This window comes from Zerene cesonia, chromosome 2 (assembly GCF_012273895.1).
Source record: "Zerene cesonia ecotype Mississippi chromosome 2, Zerene_cesonia_1.1, whole genome shotgun sequence".
Lineage (NCBI taxonomy): Eukaryota > Metazoa > Arthropoda > Insecta > Lepidoptera > Pieridae > Zerene > Zerene cesonia.
This window is the reverse complement of record NC_052103.1, coordinates 1,487,844-1,512,379: the sequence shown is the minus strand read 5'-3', so window position 1 is coordinate 1,512,379 and position 24,536 is coordinate 1,487,844. Positions and strand designations below refer to the sequence as shown.

Sequence of the window (24,536 nt, the reverse complement as noted above, 5' to 3'; positions counted from 1 at the left end):
TTATATTAATACTTTATTATACCTTAAAATTGAACTATCACATGAAAGCATGATACTAAAATAAATATAGTTTTTTAAACAATAGCACCTTAAATAATTATATAATAATAATGTTATAATATGTATTGCTTTCAATTGAGATTCGATTTTAAAACACAGTGTAAAAGGAATAAATTTAAAATATCATAAAAAATTTAATTGATTAATATAATTAAAATATATAGGTATATTAAAATAATAGAAGAAATGTTACCATATACACTGTAAAAAAAACCATCAAAATATATAATAAGTTGTTAAAAAGTTACAGATTAATAAAATTGAAATGTTTAGATACTTACGTCAAAACGTAGGTAAAGTTTATTTATTATGTGTTTGTATATTTTGTCACACTGGAATGTGTTCCATTAAAAGCATTATGCAAAAACAGTATATTAATAAACAATACATACAAGTTTTCACTAGGAACTACTTACTTAAGCTATATAGATGAGAATGTAAAATATAAATTGATGAAAAAAAGAAGGAATGTTTATTTTCGTATAAATTCATGTAGATATAGAAAACCAAATACTGATAATTTTGTCAAAACATTTGTTCTAGAAATTATTCATGATTTAAATCAGCTTCAAAGAGAGCGGAAAATTTCTGTTTGAATCTATTTAATACCATGAATCATCATGATTTTTTTACAAAGAGTTTAAGTTTTGCAAGAATGAAATAAATAAAATTTCATTATATATCTAATAAATAATAAATAATTTAGTATAAATTAAAATAGATATTTGTGTCAAAATAGTTTGTGGAATTTTTTTTTAATACTTAAAATCACTTATCGTATTTATTAAAATTCTATGCTTTATATGCAATAATTATACTAAATGTGAGGAATGAGAAATGAACTGAGTATATGAGCATTGTGCGTATAAAAAGTATTTGTGAGCGAGGTGAAGTTATAGTATGGAAGTTTATGAGTGCATAGCCAGAAAAAAAACAACCTATTTAAAAATACAGTCATTATAAATTACTCAGTTCATTGCATTCGTATATGATGTCAAAATCACTCCATTCAATACATTAAATGCGTTGACAGAATATCATATTCTTTCTTTAAGGAAAAGGTTAGTATATAATTCATGTTTAAAAAAAATGTGTCATTAGTAACTGTAATGATTTGACTTATTTTATTGATTAGACCAATCATTAACAGACGGTATTAAACTGAATTCTATTCGCCCAAATATCAAGTAGCGGTCGTTCGTAAATCATCATTTGAAAAACGAACGAATGAATTAAAAAAAAAATCTTAGCGCGTAAACATCTATTTTTGAAATCCAACTAGGATCTGCTCTGGCAATCTGTGTTAAGAAAATTATGGTTTATGGATTGATAATATTATTTATATAATTTTTATATAATATTATATATTTTTCATAAAATATATGGAATGGAGTAAATCTTTTACTAATACACTCATCAGCCTTATAAATTCGATCGGTCAATAATGTGAAAGTCTTCTCCGATGTATTGTCACATTCACCCATACGTAAAATATAATTAGAATGACAGAGACACAACACAAATTTTCTAGATTCTTCTGTCGCACTCAGACAAAGTGATAAATTTTGTTACTTTCTCCTATTGCTTGATATATAAAACATTATTTTGTAAATGCACATGAAAGTATATTATAGGGTCACTTTAAACAAATTACATAAAATGTTTAATTGGCTCTCTGTTGGCTTTAATATATCTGAGTGCGGCAGTTGATCAGCTATCAAGAGAAATAGATATCTATCCCAAAACGTAATTAAATTTGAGACCTACATCATTAGTACTGTATATATAATATACAAGAACATTTTAGAAATTTCCATTTATTCTTTCGCCATCTGTTTCCACTCCGTATCCGATCTGAGTAGAACGACCTCGTCTTCCGAGTCTGTTTCTGATGGTGGAAGATCCTCTTCATCATAATACGGTTTCCGGATAATATCTGTAAATAAATTATTTATTGTGACTAAAATAGCTCGGATTAAGGTATCCTACACACGCACAAACAAACGCGCGCGCGCGCGCATCTACACACTCTCACGAAAACGACGTATGCGCACGTCTTGTGCGAAAAGTGAAGTTTCCGCTTGCTATCAGTTTTGAAGATTTCTAATACTTTACTTTCCACTTGCTTCAGCCATCCTTTTATCCTCCATGTTCTACCTCTACATAATCTATCCACACACACACACACACACACACACACACACACATACACACACCCCCACCGAAATCTCACAAAACATCACATTTCATCACCAACCATAAGCAGCGTCATCACACAGCGGCCGCTTATCATCAGCCGGCAGCTGGGTGAAGAGATACTCCCGCCTCGAGTCCTTCCGCTCGCGGCAGCTGAAGCACCAAGCGCCTATTGTCACTACGAACACGCCTAGGATACCTGGGAATAGAGACCTTATTTGTAAATAGATGAGGTTGATAATCAAATAACAATATTGTTGTCATTATTCTCGGATATAATGTATCGGATATTTGGGAATACCGCTTTATTTATAAGACTGTAAGATTTATAATCCGATAATTATCTTAACTTGTTTTACATTAAAGTATATCAAAATTTAACACTCTCTTGAATTAATTAACTTACGTTCTTTACCAACAATGAACTAGTCGATGTGATTCATATAACTAAACATATTACATTTCATATATTTTTCGTATTTTAATTTTGAAACTATATACTATTAAGAAATGCATTGATAAAAAAAATGCAAATTTTTTTTAACATATTATATATATGCTGGAATGTATATGATTTATTGTTTTTATCAGTTATAAATAGGAAAATTTGCAATAAAACTGTCGAAATAATATTTTCTATTACAGTACCTGCAACCATGACGAATACTAGCCGCGGCATGCCCAAAACTTTATCATCGGGCTCCAGTTTGAACAGAACATTCGGCGTCACGTTCTCGCTGCTACTTATCTGTATTAGTTAGAGAGAGATCGATATATTTCTATGAGATTAAACGTTAATTTATTTGTTTTTTTTAAGTATCTTGAAACATATTTCAATAATACAATTTCTATTTTTGAACCAGCAATGTAAGCGTGTAAGGTAATATAAATAAAACTAAAGACAATATATCAATTTACGCTTTTTATATTAACTGTTAATAGTAGGACAAAGAAAAAAAGAGAGACAAACAGAATTTCAGAAGTTTAACCTACATACATTCGGATGAAAAAGGCAAACTATTATATATAAATTACTATTATAATATATTATATTACATATTATATAATATATATTATAGTCAATTGGATATAACATTTTACCTTAATATGTCTACTAGTCGGTATATAACCATCGCTGTCAGCCACGATTCTGACCTCGTGTCCCATATAAGTCACTGGTAAAGTCACTACAAACCGACCATTCACGTCCGTCATATTCGAGGTGAGAGGCCGTTTAGAGTCCAATGGGTATACGGTAAGGTCTGTCGGCAGAGGTAGACTGTTGTGGTCCAAAGCCAGACCTGGAAATAGAAGGTGGATAGATAATTTTTCCTTTATGAAGTTGTTTACACGAACAGCGTCGAATGGAACGTGAACGACGTAAAGGGAAACAAAAAACAGATTATTTGCAAGTTTTTTTTTTTAAAGATTAACGGACAGACAGACAGAGAAACGGTCAGCAAAGTCTTGGTAATAGGGCGGAGCCATATCCTTTTAAACCAACGGGTTACGAAACCTTAAAAGATAACTATTCTCAAGCACTTTCAGGTTTTCCATGTCTCCAATACAATTTATTGATAGCAACAGTAATCCATTTTTGTGGGACACTTTATTAATATGCACTAAAACTTAATTTTCTCGTTAATATTTCACAATTATAATAGAGAGAAAATGTAAATGGTATGGATCATTTGCATGGATGGAACAATGGTTTGAACCAGGATATTCACCTTCCAATCCCATAAAATCAATAAGAATTCCTCACCAGTAACATACACTTGATCTGGATCATTCGCCAGGTGTATCGGCTGTAGCTGGCCTGGCATCGGTTCCGCATTGATTCGCTTCATTATAATGTCCTTTTGTTTGACCACACCCTCCACTACTCGCCATGTTAGCATCTAGAAGGAATTGTGGAATTAGTTTCCCGTATTCTTGATTCGGCGCCATATAGTGGCGTAACAGGTGCTTATTTTAGACTATATAATAATACAAGTAGTAGAAATTCGATTGTTGAGGCGGAATTATTTGTAGCCGAGAGGCTAGGCGTTTTTTTATGTGATAGTGGGAAACTGAGCTGGTGGTTCGCCTGATTGTTAGCGATAACCACCCCTTTATGGGGTAAGGGATAAGGACGAGGGATATTGACGTATGGAATGAAGGAATGGACAGCGGCATGCTACTAATTCACGCCGGTAAGATGGTAAGCGCTACCACCGCCCATGGAGAGATGTCAGGTCAATTGGAGACCTTACGCCTCCACACATGGATTGCCAATTTTAAATTGGAAATGGATTATGAGAATATTGACGAGAGGAAGGAAAAGGCTAGCAAGGGTAAGGGAAAGGAAACGAGTCTTTGTCTAGCCTCTAAAATACCTCTACACATCAGAACCCACCTGATCATGGTACCTCTACACATCAGAACCCACCTGATCATGGTACCTCTACACATCAGAACCCATCTGATCATGGTACCTCTACACATCAGAACCCACCTGATCATGGTACCCGTGGCAGCGGACGATGACGCGGTAGTCGCCGGGCGGCAGCAGCGCGCGGTACAGCGCCACGTTGGCGGACACGCGGTACTGGCGCGACGTGCCCGCGATCGCCAGGCTCGCCTCGCGCATCGCGCCACCCTCCTCGTTCTTTATATACCCCATTATACCTGTCACGAATTAAATGGAATGATATCACTTTTTTGGCCCGATTAGAGAGAGGAAAGAAGAAAGAAAGGAGAAAGAAGAAAGAAGAAATAAAAATATATTGGTTAGGTCAAAGAAATACGATACACTACAGTTTCATTAACTTTTTTTTTGTTCGTAGAAGAAATTTAGTGAACTTCTAGTTTTATTAGGTTCTAATCCCTATATTTATTTGATATAACAATTACCGATTTTCCTAAAAGTCAACAAAAAGTTCTGAATCGATAGTGTATTTTTATCATAAACCATCACTCTATATTGATTAAGTAGTTTCAGTAGTTTGAAAAATTTATAAGTTACCTTTCACTCTTAGAAGTATTGGACAATAGAATTATACGATAAAAACATATAGATAGAAACCTTCTTTTTGAACTCTTACTCTTACCTACAAAACCGCATCAAAACCTATGTTTTAGAGAACTAAACATACATAGGGACACACGGACAGATATAGGGATTGCGGAAAGCGATTTTTTTATAAAATGGGAAAGAGCATGGCAATGTAAATGCTAAAAGAAACAATTATAACTCGTTACCTGTGTTTGCAGATTCAATAAACTTCATAATTCCCCTCAGATTGTCCCTCCACACCCACGCAATGTCTTTGTTCGAGGGCATCTTGCAACAACTGAGCCCCACAGAAATCACCGGAGTATTGAATCGTTCAAACAAGAGATCAATCAGGTTCCCATGGACGATATTGTTCCTTGTCTTACACTGATACCTATCCACAAAAGCCCTGTTATCTCTATACTTCTGGGCGAATTTCTCATTTATGTTCTTGGAATATTCTGGAAAAGCGACATCTTCGGTCCCGGAGGAAAGTTCGAGAACCAAATCGAACTTTTCGCTTTGCAGGAGATTGATGAACGCCTTCTCTCTCGTGTAATTCGACAACGGATTAGGGTCCTTCTTGGTTAGGTAATTATAGACGCTGTCACCGAACTCCTCTTCCAGTACTTCCACATCACACTTCTCGGTGCCATCGAAGGTTTTCAGGACCTTCTCGAAAAGGGGATCCAAATTTGGTATGAAATGGAACACTGCGTTTTTGAGCAAGCGCCTGTGAATCGGTTCGCCGATCTGATACGCAGTGGAGAGGTGACGCGCGAAGTTCAGAAGCATCTCCTGACCCAGAGGCTGCGATCCGTAGAGGTTACTTATTATTCCGATGTGGAATTTCGCCTCTTCCGGCGAACCAGCCTGAAAATTGTTATTAGGACATGTATAACAATAAAGTTCAAATGTTATTAAATATTGGTAGAATGAATATACTAATAACTCCTTTCGTAGATATTTCTACTAAAACTATTTGAATTGAAGTACCTCTGTAAAAAGACGTGGACAACAACTTTATACTATACAACTTAAATAAGATAGAGTTTACACATTATGCCTATCCTAAATAAATTGAACATTCAGCACATCACAATTATAATTTTTTTATTAGAACAAGTATTGGTTTGAATGAAAAAATGTGTAGCATACAATCAAACAAACACTTAAAATGTATATTATAAGTTACATAGATCTAATATATAAACTTGTCCCGTCGTGAGGTTTGTTACTACACTCGAGTCATTTTTTTTTTAATTTTTTATGGAAGGACTAATATTTATTTGCATACCCCTAAACGATAAAAGGTAGAACAAGCAACATCGTTCGCCGAGTCAGTAAGTGTAGCAACAGAGAGTACAACAGTATATAAAAATAGAATTGTCTTACATCGTCAGTAATCTTCAATTCGTGCAACATAGACGTCTTTAGACTATCTCCAGCTCGAAATTCGGCAATATCCGGAAATTTGTTCTCCAACTCCGCGAGCGCCGCGTAAATCTCCAGTGGCGTGTGGTACTGCGTGTTCACTATGTTCTCTAATACTCTATGGATAATTGAAACATTGTTTGTCTATGGGTGTTTTGAAATAGTGAATTTCTATAGACTTGCTAGATCGATTGTCGATGGAATGATATTTAAATTTGGACATTCTTATGCTTTTAAAAGCTCAAGGGTGTTAGATATGTTTTTTTATATTCTTTTAAATTTTAAGATAGTGCAAAAAAATATGTTTAATACAATATGTAAGTCAGTTATGCCATGGCGTTTATTTCCAATTATTTAGTATGAAAATTCGTTTCACCTTCGGGTGTTTGGATTTTGACATTTATTTTATAGAAGCTATGACTATGAAACTACTAATTTGTGTTCAATTGTTCCGGCGTATTGTGTTAGATTTCTTTTTATATCTATTTGAACTTACATACGGTAACGTATACACGATTTTCCATATGGTAAGCGATTTTTTCACATTTGATAGAAGAGAAATAATAAGGTTAATATGTAGTTAGTACATGCAAACAGTTAGCGTAAAGGTAATCACAACACAAGGATTGCAATAAACATTTATTACTAGAATATAACAGATAAAAAATATAATAAAGATATAACAGAGATCACAACCAATATTAATTACAGAATATTAACACAATAGCATGCCAATTACATGAGATCCAATCAGTCAAAGAAGGACGGAAGTCGTTTTTAATTTTAAATTTAAATTAAAACACAATAAAACAAACGATTAATTAAGAAATTTAGGCTCCATACAGAAAACACAATAAAATAATATAACAATTTAAGCATAATTATATGTATACTATGAATAATTATAATAGCCACTCCCGATAATTATAATATATAAAATGTCTATGTCCAGATATTTCCTGTTATTTTTCTTGAAAAAATTGTTTACTTGTTTAATATAAGAAAAACATCTATTAAAATAATATACAGTATTATTAAAAAAAAAATGAACGTATAAATCATATTAAAAAAAACATAATCCTTCACCTACCATATACCATAATTATAATTAGAATATAGATAATCTGTATGAGTTGTTTAACCGACACCAAAAAGCGGACAGACATAGAAGTTAAAGATGGGAACACAAATGCCTTATATAATCAAGTTTTAAAACGGATTTACATAAGAGCGCTAACTTTTTACTGTAACCTTTAATAAAAGAGTTTTACTGTGTACAAAGTAAGATATAAGATTTCCACTACGACTATACTTTGCATATGTTTTATGCTTAATTTTACTTTGTATTGGAAAATATTTTGTTAAAAGGAGATAGAAGAAATAAGGTATTATAAATATAATGGATTTTCAACTCTATTATATACGACTAAAGATCTAAATTGAAGCATGAGCTTAATGGTGCTCGTAATTTCATGTGCTCTACACGCACATTGAATTTATGAAGGTACGACGCAAGTGAAAGTAAACCTTACACAATAGACAATAAAGTTGAAAATATAATTTCTTCACGAATTAACTGGTAATGTTATCTGTCATGTTTAAATCTGTTAATTTTGGTTTTAGTAGCATATGTAGACCGTCTAAGCCTTTATTAAAATAAATAATATTTTTTAGGAGGTTATTACATAATAATCAGCTTAATATACATAGAATGGATATTAGAATATTTAAGAATGAGAGTCAGAGTCCGTAAGTAGTTTGCCAATAAATTTTAGTGACTTGAAAATATTTATATTTTTAGGTAATATAAATGTAGGAGAAATAGAAGTATAATAACCTAAACGATATTATCAAGCTAAATTCGTCTAAACCATTTAATTTTAATGTTGTTCTTATTCGAAATTGGAATATTTATTTTAATTGTTTTTTTTTAATGTCATTTAATGTCATTCAAATTTAAATTAAGAACAAAATTATTACCATTTTCAAGTCACATAATGCTCGTTCTACACTCACCGGAAGTCGTACGCGGATGACCAATGCTGAGGATCGTCTGGCATCAACGTAAAGTTCAGACTGACAGATCCGTTCAGTGGGACGGTCACTTGTTCCGTTATGTTTTCGTATCTGTAGGTAGATGTGAAATTGATTTAATTAGAATACATCCAATACAATAAAGTATGCATTTAGTTCACTATGTATTCTAATAAGTTGTCAGTTTAAATTTACTCAGTGAGATAATAAGCAACTCACTCACTAAATTACTTTCTGCATCAAAACGTGACACAAGACACATAGCATGTAGACAATTTTTAATAGTCACCGAGTGAAATATCTAAATAGTGTCTCACTCAGTGACAATGTCAATGAGTGTTTGTGTCATCATCAAATGAGTTATTTGTGAGGCAATCTGAGTACACAATTTTTTAGTTCAAGTAATATTTTATTAACAAATTATTAAAATTATTTAATTAGGCAAAATATTTCATCACTGCTACAACCACGCTATAGCATCATAGATAAGTTGATTATTATTACTGTTATATACAACAACCAGGAAATAAAACAAACTCACTCAACATGACTCATCCGCTTACACTACACATTAAACGGTCACTCAGTCGTTCACTCACTCACTAACTACCTCACTCACCCATCTTTACTCGCGGTGATGTTATACGTGCCGGGCACGAGCAGCCTCCAATAGTCGCCGTCCTTGGCAGTCTTCACGTTATGGTTTATGCCGGCCACACTTATGGTCACGTTGGCTAGTCTATGCCCGATGTGACTGTGGACGAAACCGTGAACGCCGTGGTGTACCTAAAAGTATGGTTAATAAGTTTGAGAATTTCTTAAAGAATAGACAGGGTATATGGGCTGGCTTTGCCTTTGCTGAGGCGGGACCATCGGGTGGCCGAGAGGCTAAATGACCAGTCTATGGATCGATACAGTCGTTCTAAGAAGACGTCTAAATAAGTCAAGGTGTCAGTCAAGGTGCGTGAGCAAAGGGAGGAAGAAACAAGCCCGAACTACATGCGCCATATTGTGAGCAGCTCGGGACATTATTTAAGGGCTGTCACACGCATGTTTAATTATCGCTTTCTTCATTACCTTATAATTACTATTATTGAGTTGTTACATATGAAACATTTTTAAACCCAACCTGTTCGATAAACGCCAAGAGGGCATCCTTGTTGTCCTCCCAGTAAGAGGGCAAGTCGCTCGCCGGAGGGAACTTGTAGCAGCCGAGTTCTAGTGTTATCTCCATGTCGTTGGTATGGAGATAGTTCCAATCCTGCATACCTCCCGTCAGAGTATACCTGAAAAATATTGGATATTTATATTTGTAGATATTTAGTTCGTTTTACAAAAAAAAAAAAACGAAAAACAAAGAAATCTTTACTAGAAAATGCGTATAATTAACAATAAAACGGCTCCGTTTATTGTTTAATTTAACCTGTTTAAAGAAATACGATATTCTCGATTTTTCTATGGAAATTGTTCTGTGACCTAACACTTTTTTATGTTCTCAAGCCTCTATTGAGAATGCAGGGGTACTATTTAAGAACATTTATTTTGAGTTATCTACTGAATTATCATAAAATTAGCTTTTGCCCGCGGCTTTGCACGCGTTAATTCGGAGTAGTTTAATAAATGTTATTATACATATAAAACTTCCTCTTGAATCACTCTATCTATTTAAAAAAAACCCATCAAAATCCGTTGCGTACGTTTAAAGATTTAAGCACACATAGGGACAGAGAAATCGACTTTGTTTTATATTATGTTGTGATATATTTAATGTCTTTTTGTCTTATGGAATTTTTTATGCTCACCATTCGGCGCCATTGACAATTCCCTCGGGGAATCTTTCGAGGCTCGCTCTGGTGCACGGTTGGCCGAGATGCATTTTGTGATGCGTCTGTTAAAATATAGAAACGTTTTAAAAAAAAAGGTGTGTGTGCGATTCACACACGATAGAAGTGAAACTTCAGTAAATCGACAAAAGAATGATTAAAATAGTATGTATATTTCTGTCTCTTACCTGTCGTTTTTCCGTTGCATCCGGTTTGAAATCACAACGATTCTAAAGAAGTTTCACTTCAAAAATCCTACATAATGATACTTATTAGCTTCACCTGTATGTTTGTATGTAACCGACTCGCTTTAGACTCGATTTTGACCCACTTTAAACGGATGAATTGTATTAATTATTATTTGATTTGATAATAAAATAAAATTTATATTTTATACATAACAAACCTTTCTTAAATCATTTCACTACGAATTCCAAGGAGTTTCCAATTTTCCCGGAATCGATATTCCAACAAAACACTTACTATTTTTTGCATTATATCAAAAAAAGGTCACTCACTTCAGAGTAAACATGGGCCAGGTGGACGAAAACATCATTATCGGGCGTTAGATTTTTGATTCCGTCCTTCATCACAGCATTCCCATCATATGGATAGTTGGCTACCAAAGAACCACCATGGAGATTGGCTGACAGGACAAACGGTATGGCCATAGACCAGTTCATAACAGCTAGCGTTTCCGGTTCTGGTGTCATGTTCTCCTGTAATATTGTCTTTATTATAATCGATTCTTTTTTATATTTAATTACATTCGAGTACTATGAGCATTTTAAGGCTACAAACTGTCGATAACTCATATTTGGGTTCCATAGTTTTATATACAGATTATTAAAATGCCTTCAACAAAGGGTCATCCATAAATTAAAATGTTAATTTTTTTTTATCATCAGCCTATATTTATTCGCACTACAGGGACACAGGTCTCCTATGAGGGTTTAAGCCATAATCCATCACGCTGGCCAAGTGCGGGTTGGCACTTATGACATGTCATGGGATAATATTAGTCCATTAATTAGGATTGCAACAACACTGGTATCTTCAGATTTTTTACTACTTTTTTATAGTGGGGAAATCTTACATAGATACCCACGGCCCCCGGGGAAAAGGAGCCGTGGATTATGTCGGATTCTTACCGACTAAAACCCCACTGTATTCCGACGAGCCGCTTTCATGAAGTGGTAACGGGAGCTGGTTAATATACGTCATCGACCCCCTCAGCGGCAGCCCGTTCCCGGGCCAGCTAGATTTTTTACCCCTGCATTAATCTATTTAATGATATGTAGGAATATTTACTTACCGAATTAATTCCAAACTGATCGGGAAAGTTTCTATTCAAATCTATATCGTGGGCGTTGTTCCGCCCGTGTATGCTACCGTAGTCCGCTGTAATGATTACATCTTATATTCATCTTATCCTTATAATTTACATTATACAATCAACTTGCACGAATCCTACTAATATTATAAATGCAAAGGCATCTTTTTATCCCGATATTTATAAATTACTAGCTGCGCCCCGCGGTTTCACCCGCGTAAGTCCGTATCCTGTAGGAATATCGGGATAAAAAGTTTCCTATATGTCATTCCAGTTGTCCAGATATCTACGTACCATTAAATTTCATTGCAATCGGTTCAGTAGTCTTTGCGTGAAAGAGCAACAAACACGCACACATCCTTACAGACTTTCGCATTTATAATATTAGTAGGATAGGATTAACGGTGTTTGTGTGAACATAACTATTTTTAACAACAAAACTAAACTGCCTTTAAATTGTCAGAACTAGACCAATTTCTACATGGCAGCGGCTTTCAAATAAATAAAAAGAAAATCACAAAAAAAGAATCATCAATAGTTCAGTTCAGCCGAAAGTTCTAAAGTATGAAAACCGACAAATAAAATGTTTTGTTGGTTGTTTGTTGTGTTTTGATAATTCAATGTGATCACGACAAATTTCTTTAAGAATTTCGATACATAGTACCCAAAAACTTGACCATAAAGATAAAAAAAATGAGATGCTTTATATCCACATTTGCATGTTATAAAATCATTGCAGATCTGATCACTAGGCTAATTTAACTTTAACGTATACTTTAAGAAACCTTACTCATTCTCGAATGTTCGTATCCATCAGGGTTCATGGATGGCATAATATGAATCCTGGTCGAGTTTAAAATCTTCTGAACTCTGTCATCCTTGTTTGTGTATTGTTGGCAGAGGTATTTGGCCAATAGGAGCAGCATTTCGCGACCCACTACTTCATTGCCGTGCATATTGGCTACGTACTTGAACTCGGGTTTGCCTGGAATGTGTTAAACAGAACTGGGCTAGAACTGGTTGCAAATATTTAAGTAAATGTTTGCTTCGATATTGAAAAAGTTAGCCGAATATTTTCATAGCACTCACAAAATTGGTTTTCATTGGATGAGATGGTAAGAAAAAGAAGATGAAGGAGGAATTTTTATTGGAGACGATGAACGCAAAATCTTTAAACTATTAATACAATTGTTTTATGTTGACGTAGTTTAATTGAGACAATTCCTTTTCTCTCATTTATTTTGTAAACAAAAATATCTTACCTTGTAACTTTTTTATGGTCAGCGTGTAAAAAAGATATTATTGTAATAAGTCTTATAACACTTAAATCAGGTTTTGATATGTTAGTTAACCAGCATTTTTACTTACTACCCCTTAGTCCAAACTCCTTCCGGGCTGACTCAAGAAAAAACCAAATTGGATATAGCCTAGGACACACAGGAATAATGTTACAATCCGCTGGTTAAAGAGTTTTAAGAATCGGTGCATTAGTTTCGGAACCTATTCAATGCAAACTTATATTATCAGAGTTTTATTAGAGTTATATTTTTAAATAATTACTCACCGGGTATATGCTTTCCCGGATTTTCAGTCACCTCCAGGACATATAAATCACGTCCTTCCACGGACTTTCCTATACTGGTCAGCCGCGTTATATCCGGGTAATTTTCGTTCAGATCCTTCAGGAATTTCTCCATCTTCTCGTAGCTGTGGTGAACGAAGTCTGGCGAAGAGAGACCGTCGATTGTGTGACGCGCCCTTCTTTTAACCTCTGAGGATTTGCCATTTATTTTTCTGATATTTTTCGAATGTTATGTATATTTTATTCTCGTGTCTAATGCGCTGAACTTACAACGATAATGATTATCAGTGTGAGAGAAATGTTTGGAAAAATAACGTTAAATTATTTAATGTAAAAGTTTAATAAGAAACTTGTTAGTTAACTAGAATGGGAAGAGTGAAAGAAAACTACACGTGGTACATAATTGTGTATATTAAAAAATATTTACAATATCAATACAATGGCAGTTCAATAGATTCTAAATTATAAACAATACATAGGAATAAATAGTGCGTGTAGTGTTAAGACGTACATCTGTCTTTGTCTGTCTTTGTTTCATTAGCAGGAACAAGAGCGGGATAACGATAATTTTGTTATTTTTTATTACAGTTAATGTTTTGTTTATAATGACTAGATTTTATGTATTTGCGATAATAAGACTAATTTTATAAAATTACTAAGTAACGGTCACTGTTTAGACAGACTCCATTGGCAAAAATAAATAATATAGTTGTATTTGTGTTTATTCCTATTAATACAGGGTGTAGGATCAAAAACGTGTTATCAGGAAACAAACAAACAGAAAAGGCAAATCAACAGAGGTTACAAGAGGGTTTTAAGAGAAAAAAAGGAGTTTTTTTTTTTTTTTGGGTGGACAACATAAACAAATTTCGTCTACAGGACGGGTAAAAGCAAACACCAGAAATAAACCGGAGGGATGACACATGAAACACCTGAACCGCACCTTTACACTTAGAAATCTAACGTTAAACTATTCCCAAGTTTTATCGTTTTCAGGATACCTGACTTGATCGAAACCGGTCTTAACTTTTGTAATTCGATTCGATAAAATTAAATAGTGACTAAACTTGAAGATATTGAAATGTTTTTTTTTTTATTTGAAATACAGTTCGATCAAGAGCTAATAATAAAAAGTATTCATTATACACAAGTTTTCTTTTTCTTTTTTTAGTGTTATAGTCGGCAATGGAGCTGGTGGGTCGCCCATGGTGAGCGCTACCACCGCCCATGAATATTCGGAGAGGCATAAGGTCAAATTGTATATAACTAACCCAGCTTCACGCGTGGTACGTTTTTTCTCTTAGCTTTTTTCGCTTAGCAACATGTTTTTTTTTTTTATTTTTTTTATACATAAATTAATTGTAAATGATCAGAAGTACTTGGAATTAGTTAAAATTAGAATTCCAATATGATATCACCATCACCACCCATTTCCGTGTAGCGCCAAAAATTAAGTCAATCTTTTATCTATACAAAATACACAACCGCAATAATATCAATAATTATAAAACACATGTAAAATTTGATTAGCTGTTTTACTTTTATAATTTATTTTAAATATTGTTACTAAGCTACAAACATCTATTTTCTTCATCCTATATTATAACAAGAAAATATGGATAAGAATTCTTTATCGAATTGTGGCCAAATACATATATCTAATCATCTCTATAATATTAATTTATCAATAATGGTTAATAAATTACTTTGTCTACCAAAGCAAAAACCATGGTACTAAATATGTAGTACTCCCATACGATTTTCTTTATATACTTATTCGTTATTTAATCAATTTGTATGCTGGCAATATTAATTGGACTAAATTTTGTAAAAAACTAATTACCTTATTAGAAAAATATATATATTTTTTTTAACATAGATACCTGCCAGCCTAAAGCAAATATAGGGATACAAGTAAATAGTTTAGACTAATAAATAAATACTCAACACGGTAATTACATATACACATTTTTAAATAATAAATAATATCACATATGATCTCCACAAATTCATATTTTTAACTGGAACAATTAAATTTAATCATAGTTTGAGCAATTTATACGCATAATATTTCTATTGTTATATTTAACATGATTTTCTTATTACTGCTATATTCTAAGAAAATATCTAACCTCACTAGAGTTTATGTGACAAACATCAAATTACACTCACGCTATCAAATGGAGATGTTTTCATACCGGCAATTAATTATTTACATATTTTTTATTTAGAACATTTTCTTGTACATATTGCAATTAGAGCATATTATATGACAATTCGTAAAAATAACAATTTAATATCATCGTTACCTTATTGCTCCCAGTGCAGAAACACATGATTATGAACAGAAACCTTAGACTTTAATGACCAATTAGATATAATTGAGCTAAATAATTTTATTAGTAAAATTATGAACATTGTTAGTAGGCAGTATTGACAAATAAATACTTATAATTAGTGTTTTTTCCCCTTTACAATAAAAATATTAACAAAATTATAGCTATCATAATTTATTTTGTTAGTAACATAATTACATAAGTCCTATTTCACATTACAAATGTACATTATCTTTATCAAACGACACTCAACCATACACATATCATAAGGTTCAAATTCCTGGATTACTTCCACCTATGATCTATGGAATGAGCAACGACCGTGTGAGTGTGGTCATGAAATTAGAAAAAAGGAAATTTCGAACCCACTACCGTGTATTAATAAAATTTTTCCACAATACCCTGAATAAAATGACCCCAATCATCTTTTGAGGGCAGCTCCAAAAACCAGCTATTCCACTACTCCCAGCAAACAACGAATTAACTATGAATATTTTTTGAGGTTATTGTACTTAGTGGTTATTTCGATCTACCCTCAAAAACCACACATCGAAATTCATATCTATAAAAAAATTATTTATTAGTCTAAAAAATTACACAAGACAGATGCCGCATTGAACCCCGAATTTCTATTAAGATACCACTAAACCCACCCACTACGCCTCTATGATGAGTACGAGAAGAAGATGCAGCAGCAGCCAGCAGTGCGTGAGAGTAACAGCGGCGTTGTCATGGTAACGGAGGGACTTACCGTCGGTGAGGGTGCGCGGGCGACGGTGCACGGTGAGGTTGACGACGGTCGGGGCGTCACCCACCTTTACGGTGATTGGCGGCGGGGTGGAGTAACTGGAAACGGATCGGATATATAAATATACAACAATGTGAAAACAATTGGTCAATAACTACATAATTAAAATTAAACCGCCTTCAGAATTTTTCAAACAAACTAAGAATCGTTAAAATCAGTTCACCCAGTCGAAAGTATCTGAAGTAACGAAGCCAAAAAATTGTATCAAATTTATAACCTCAAAATATAGAAAACTCATAAGGAACAATCCTTATTTTCGTTGGTAATATTTTTCTAGGATTTTATTTTTTCGTAACATGAATATATTCAACAAAATTGGCTCAGTGATTTACTCACTTGTACAACATAAATTTACATTTACTTACTCCTACTCACGTATTTACAAAGATGGACTTTAAACGCTTTATTCAAAGATCATAACACAATATCTAATAGTACATTAACAGTAAATGCTTTGCTGTTTTTTAAGGGGGAAATCTTACTATAATAATGCTTGTATTAGAAGATGTTAACTACTTACCCGGCTGCAACAGTAGTTATATTGTATTCTCCTGGCAGCAACAGTCGCCAGTACGCTCCGTGTTTGGTGGTTCTCACCGTGTGACCGATCCCATCCACTTTTATTTGCGCATTCTGAAAACAATTTTGAAATATAATCATTTCATTTATATCTTTTATATTTTCTGTAGAAACTGCTTTGCGAACAGGTGGTGAATGTTAAAACAACGAAATAAATGAAATTTGATCTACAATTTACCTTAACAGGGTTTCCTCCCTCATCTAGCACAAACCCCCTGACCCCCATCTGTGTCTGCTCCATGAAGGCCAGCAGCGGCTCGCGATTGACCCTCCAGAACCTGGGCAGTTCCTTCGCGAAGGGATACTTGCAACAGCTCAGCTCGAAGGTCACCTCGAAGCAGTTCGAGTGGAGGTAGTTGAAGTCTTGCATGCCGCCTGGGAATGAACGACAATTATCGGTCTATTTTTATAGTTCATATTCGGCAGGGGAGCTGGAAGGTCACTAGATTGTAAGCGCTACGATCGCCCAAGAACATTCAGAGGCGTAAGGTCGTTAGACGAGGAGAAAATGAAAGTTCTGGCAAGGCAATTTTAACCCTTATAATATATATATTGTATATTTTCATGATATTTAATATGAAGTAAGGTTTGGACACAAAGCAATTTAGCAAGGATCCGTTTTAAAAACAATTACAGGCCATATAACAGGTAATACATACTTGGTCTTGCTTTTAAATACACAAAACCACACATAGCTATCGGGGACATTGCAAAAGGTGATTATATATGATAGTATTGCCTGTTTGTTGTTTTTAATTTGTTGTCTCGTTGATAATTTCTAGAAATGTATGTGTACTGTCGTTAAGTCACGTCAATATTTACTCAAAACTCACCCTTAACCGAGTACCAATAAGCGCCGTTTGTCAAACCATTGTCAAAGTGTTCCGGCTTGCACGCGCTCCCCCCCTTCATGTCTTCGTGCCGCGACGCGTACACGCTCGCCAAGTGTTTGAATATGACGTCATCGGGCGAACGATTCTCGACGCAGCAGTTGTCGTCGAAACTGAAAATGATAGAGACATGTATATAATGAATATTCGAAAATTCTATAGCTAAAAATGAATCGCCATCATGCGCCATCATCATAGTATGAAATTTCTATTTGAATATAGACAATAAGCAGCTTTTGACTGATTGATAAATGTTCAATAACCATTAAATAATTAAAATCTAATGATTACTTTATACAAAAAACTAAAACGCCTTAAAATTGTCGAAACTAGACAAAATTTAAATGATGATATCACATGGCAGGTACAAGTTTTCTTATAAAAAAAGAATCATAAAAATCGATTTACCCAGTAACAAGTTACGGTTACGAACACAAAAAATACAGTCGAATTGATAACCTTTTTTTGAAGTCCGTTGAAAATACAATCTTACTATATTGAACGTACCTAGAATCGTAAGGGTAGCTGGCCACAACAGCGCCACCGTGCAAATTAGCCGACAGTGTGAACTGCTTCTCCAAGAGCCACCGCATCATAGCCGCAGTCTCCGGCTGCCTGCCCCTGAACAGGTATTCCTCGTCGTTCGATTTGTTCTTATCGTATTGGTCTGGGAAGTCGCGGTTCAAATCTATACCGTTAGCGTTATTTCTGCCTTTGTAGTCGTTGGGTGATTCGCAGGAACCTTCCTGAAATATGGGATGTTTGTTTTTAGTTGTTTTTGTCATGATCCGAGTGTGGGAGTCGAGCACACTTCGGCACGGAGTGGGCCACTTCGTATCGGTAAAAGTACCATTTTCCAACGGAAGATCTAGTCTACTCCCATCGTCTATTATTCCCTTGTCATCTACATGGGCGGCAATGATCGCTTACCATCAAGCAAACCGCCAGCTCAGTAGCCAAATTACATGTAAATATCCCGCCTATGGATAACCCTTATTCTTTGAAGTCATTTGAAAATTTTTATGTACTTAGTTAAAAAACATAATGAACTTGTAAACAATACAAATGGTTTTCATGGCTAGATTTATGTGATAAGATCCATTGTTTTTTATTTATGGAGTTCATTTAACCTAACAGTGAATGTGTTTTTCTTTTCTTCAGTTTTTATTTATAGAGCATTTTAATTGCAGGTACCAATTTAAAATTAAAATAAAATAGCCTGTATGGTTAAATAAAACAAATATAAAGAAAAATATTATAGTCTAATCACATTTGTTGTGGTTTTTGTTAAAATGATTACTAGGCTTTTATTTTAATTTCAAATTAATTTCAATCAAATTTCAAGCAGTTACCATATGAAGGAAAGAAATGAATCATAATCGGTCAATTGCGAGTCGGATTCAAACTAATATCATAAATGTGAAAGTTTGTTTGCTTGGATGTTTGTCCGTCAATCACACTGAAACTGCTGAACGGATTTTTATGAAATTTGACATACAGACAGAGTATGAGCCAACTTGGTTGATAGAACATTTATTTCCCCGATTAAATGCTCTTTGGGTACAAAACAGGAATCTGGATATCCGAGAGGCGCCGGGACGAGCGTCTAGTACCTACAATATTAATAAAAGTATTACCCTTTAGGTGCGGAACCCTAAAAACTATGATATCTCTGTAAATAATATTTTACGTCAGGAATTACCTACAACCTTTGATAAACCCTGATATCATTGCCACAGTTTGATACTATGCACCAATTATTATATCATCAATTTTTTACGTCATATCTAAAGGAAAATATCATATGACTGAGATTAAGGCAGACATAAACAAACTTATGAGTCATTGTTAGAACAATTTTGTAGTAAATACATTTACAAATATGTATATATGTTATGTTAAAAATTATTTGAATTTATCTTCTGTGTGCTAAGATATGCTTTCTATTTTGGCGATTTTTTTTACACATAAATATTCTTATAAATCAACTAAATTTTTGAATAATGTGCTAGCATTTGAATAAAATATTATGTGTAGAATTAGGAGTACAAAAATAAATTAATGGCTTAAAAATATTTGTTAGATCCTGAATGACATTTTGGGTAAACTCTATGCACTGGAATGAGAGGTCTAAAATATTTTCTTTACCAAATAGGATAATATAACAATGCTTCCCTGTCAAGCTCAAAAATAAAAACGTCAATCGTTTGAAAACACTCAAAGTTATCCACTAAACTAAAAAAAAACAAAAAGAAAACAGTGGAATAAAGAACCTGCTTCACTTCTGGGACAATTATTGGAAAGGGGTGATGTTCACTATGAAACCTTACATAATATTTTATTCTACAAAATTATACAGTAACCGGCGTAAGTCCATATCCTGTAGGAATATTGGGATAAAAAGTTGCCTATATGTTATTCCAGTTGATCAGCTGTCTACATACCAAATTTCATTGCAATTGGTTCAGTCGTTTTTGCATAAAAGAGTAACAAACATACTCACATCCTTACAAACTTTCGCATTTATAATATTTAGTAGGAATAGGAATAGGATAGGATATGAATACCTCATGATTTGCATCAGTTAATAACTATATTTATATATATTTTTTATTTTTATTTATAAAAATAAATACTAATTTATTTTTAGAATTGTATAATTTTCTTATTTATCAGTATAATCACTTCCTGCTATAACTATTTTATGAGAAAGTTTTGTATTTGTCCTCATTCTATTAATTTAAACGCATAATTAATTACCTTCTTCATTATGGGAACTTAGTTTCTTTTAACAAGCTATATAGCTATATAGTTTATCAGTATATTAGCTGCGCCCCACGATGTCACCCGTGTGAGTATGTATTCCATAGGAATATCAGGTTAAAAGGTCCTATGTGTTAGTTTCGTGCCTATGTGTTATTTATTTTGAAATAAGTAATATTTTTAAAATAAGTCGGGTTTTCCTTCCTGACGCTATAACTCGAGAACGCACGAACCGATTTCCACGGTTTTGCATTCGTTGGAAAGGTCTCGGGCTCCGTGAGGTTTATAGCAAAGAAAATTCAGGAAAAATTTCAGCAGAAAAGCAGGAAAAACGAAATCATTTATTTGGTGGCGATACGGAGTTTGCCGGGTTTGCTAGTTTATTTTGAAAGAGTATCAAACATACATGCACATACAACCATCCTCGCAAAGTTTCGCATTTATAATATTAGTAGAATAGGATAAATCTCAGGGATGTCATACATATACAAGTGTGAAAGACATTTTGAAATCGACCCAAAAGCTCCTGAGACTTGAGATAACATTCAAAGTAACAAACAAAGAAATTCTTCATCTTTGAATTATTATAGCACAGAGGTACAGATAGTTTTATCATAATAAACATTAATACATACACTAAAGGGCAATTGGCAAAGGTCCTGGATAAGAAATTGCAGGCAAAAGACCTCTGCTGTATATTGGCAGTGTTTGCATATTGTTTATAAATATAACAAGTAATATCACAGCTTATCATTCAAGAATTATAGAAGGACACACACACAACACATACACACTTCATTTATTCACACTTATACTTATAAATGGGAAAATAAGTCTGTCTGTTACTCCTTCAAGCCTGAACCACTGAACCAATTTGGATAAAACTTAGTACCAAGTAAGACCTGAGAAAGTATATAGAGATAGTTTTAACACAGAAATACCACAAGAATGGGTACTATATGGGTTTTCCTGTAAATGCAGAAATCTAAAAATAAATGATACAATAATTAAAATTGACTTGAATTGATATTGTGTCATAAACCTGTCATGAAAATAGTAAATGCATAAGAGAGAACTTTTCCAGTAATTTTTTTAAATCTAACCTAATTCATCATCATCAGCCCTTATATGTTCCCACTGCTGGGACACAGGCTTCCTATGAGGATTTAAGGCCATAATCCACCACGCTGGCCATATGCAGTTTGGCAGAAGTCACAAGTTCCGTGGACGTGCCGGTTTCCTCACAATCTTTTCCTTCACTGTTTTAAGCAGTGGTGATTTTATCTACATGTGCAGATAAATTCAAAAATTAATTTATTCCCTGCACGTTCGCCCAGTCTCGAACTCCGACTTATCGATTTTGAAGTTCAAGGTTCTCACAACTGAGCCACCACTGCTTCTTTAACCTAATTATTTATTAAGAATTATCAGTCTCTTTTTATTCGGAAAGCTATGAGCTAGAGCCTGTACTGAATGTGAACCTGAACTGAACCTAAATATCCATGTAATCTTTCATATTCTGTTATTAATGTTGTCATGATTTTTTTGTACCATGCTAATAAGTTCCTTACTACAAACATACTAAAAGTGGAAAATGTGATAATAAGTTAGTTTCTATCATGAATATATAAACTTTATATAACAATTGTCTTATCAAGTTTTTATGTTTCAAGATTTTTTTATGTTTTTTTTTTGTGTTTCAAGTCAGTGTTGTCAGATGTAGACAAACATAAATGGCACCACATTTCAAATAAAAAGAAAATCATAAAATGCACCAAGTAAAAGGAAATAAACACAAATAAAATACAGTTGAATAGATAACCTACCCCTTTTTTGAAGACACTTGAAAAGACAAAGATTGACTAAATTTAACATGCTTTATCATAAAAAACCTCTTTATTGAAGTATGTCATAGAAGACCATTTGAACTCAATTGATAAACTAACCTTGCTAGCTTCAAATCCATCAGGGTTCAGTGTCGGCATCAAATGAATATCCGTACTGTTGACTAGTTTTGTTATTCTATCATCTTTGCCGTAATTGAGCAACAAGTACTGAGCCAAGTAAATAACCAGCTCTCGACCCACAGACTCGTCTCCATGCATATTCGCGACATACTTGAACGAGGGCCTCTCGGGATGAATCTTGTGTATACCCTCACTAATCTGTATTACTAGAAGTCGGCGTCCTTCAACAGACTTTCCAATTGAGTAAACTTTTGCCAGTTCCGGATATGAAGTTTCTAACTTATCTAAGAGCTTGACCATTTCTTCGTATTTCGTGTATTTAGGACTCGCCAAGAACGGCTCCTCGTCATCCTCTATAGATCTAGGCACACATTCACTTATAAGAAAAATAAATAACACAAACATGAACTTGTATTTCGCACCCATTTTGCGAGTTTATGCAACGGAATGTTGGTCTGCAAAAGAGAATAACACAAGTCACAAGAGATTAACACTTGACTTTCTTATCCAGGCGCACATTGTACTCGAACGCACAGCAAAATTATTATGTTCCGTAATAAAGCAATGAAAGTTTATTCACGCCCGTCGCGATCCGGACTCGCAGCTGACGTGACATCAGCTATGAGTATGACGTTACGTCAGACGTCACTAGTCAGATAGCCCACAGATAACATAATACTATGGTTTGACTAATAGGTTGATGACACTTTAAGAACGGTATTAAACTGCCATTGAAAAGGAAAATAAAATTTTTAGTTTTTTATTTAAGCATTTATCTTATGCCTACATTACGCGTAGCTCAGAAAACTATCATACAGCTTGATTTGATGTGTAAGTCAATTTCGTAATTGTAACAAGAATAAGCAAAAATATAAGACCGAAAATAGGAAATTATTTCATCCCCTTTCCACAACCTATACGTTTTTCTGGTACACTTTACTAAAAAATTGACATTCTTACGTTTTGGCCTTTGGCATTTTTTATTAACGTCTAGCGTGTTATCAAAAAGCAAATATTTTAAAAGAATGAAAAGAATGGCAAATTGAATATAAATCTTAACGAAAATAACGCTTTTCGCTAGTTATCGTTACGTATGGTATTCCAGAAGTTAACACCAACTTGCAATAAGATATAGTTAATAATTATATTAAAAAAAGGCCTATCAACTGAAACAATCGATATTTACTACGTACCCGGATGACCGAGCTTTGCTCGGTTTAACTTCGTGAAGTTAGATTGTTTATAAGCGTTTTTCCAAGATCGTTTAGGCATTTTTAAGTGAACACGTGCATTAAGAAGACACAAAACAATATAAACAATTAGTCTAACCTCAAAGCAAACACTCATTGACTTCGTTACTTAACAACGCCATCTGCTGGAACTTTAATTATTCGCCAAAAAATAGTATTAGTATTATTATTCGCCAAAAGATGTCAGAAAGAAAAAATAGTATTAGTATTATTATTCGCCAATAGATGTCAGGAAGAGTCGCTAAGTTTAAGTCGATAAAACACGAATATGACATTTTCTAAAAAAGATTCCTAGCTAGATCGATTTATCGCCCCCGAAACCCCCTATGTACAAAATTTCATGAAAATCGTTGGAGCCGATAATATAAGATATAAAAGTTAAAGCCTATTTTTTTACTCACTCATCTATCATTTTATCGACACATGTAATTTTGTATTTCGTCA

General features: G+C 33.8%; 1 protein-coding gene across 2 annotated transcripts; it reads right to left on the bottom strand.

The window, feature by feature from the left end:
* On the bottom strand, window positions 1-23,466 carry LOC119833882 (carboxypeptidase D-like). 2 transcript variants are annotated; one of them, XM_038358103.1, is made up of 22 exons: window positions 22,822-23,466; window positions 18,620-18,858; window positions 18,056-18,225; window positions 17,401-17,597; window positions 17,164-17,276; window positions 16,587-16,681; window positions 13,482-13,688; window positions 12,708-12,902; window positions 11,900-11,985; window positions 11,103-11,303; window positions 10,564-10,649; window positions 9,891-10,047; window positions 9,381-9,547; window positions 8,744-8,854; window positions 6,689-6,845; window positions 5,500-6,166; window positions 4,754-4,926; window positions 4,022-4,157; window positions 3,358-3,557; window positions 2,905-3,004; window positions 2,318-2,455; window positions 1-1,996 (listed from the first exon to the last, which is right to left on the bottom strand). In XM_038358103.1, exons 1-22 carry the CDS (start codon window positions 23,266-23,268, stop codon window positions 1,878-1,880), a joined length of 4,161 nt encoding a protein of 1,386 aa, XP_038214031.1. In that variant the 5' UTR covers window positions 23,269-23,466; the 3' UTR covers window positions 1-1,877. The 2 variants fall into 2 exon arrangements, with proteins under 2 accessions (XP_038214031.1, XP_038214039.1); XM_038358111.1 differs by having other exon boundaries at window positions 13,482-13,640.
* Window positions 23,467-24,536: the final 1,070 nt, after the last annotated feature.

Bases quoted from the DNA above. Each gene is read 5' to 3' on its own strand.
- LOC119833882 (XM_038358103.1), bottom strand. From the start codon at position 23,268: ATGGGTGCGAAATACAAGTTCATGTTTGTGTTATTTATTTTTCTTATA. The intron at 16,682-17,163 runs GTAAGTAGTTAA...ATCCGTTTCCAG, and splicing joins ATAACTACTGTTGCAGCCGG to TTACTCCACCCCGCCGCCAA. The intron at 4,158-4,753 runs GTGGGTTCTGAT...AATTCCTTCTAG, and splicing joins GCCACGGGTACCATGATCAG to ATGCTAACATGGCGAGTAGT.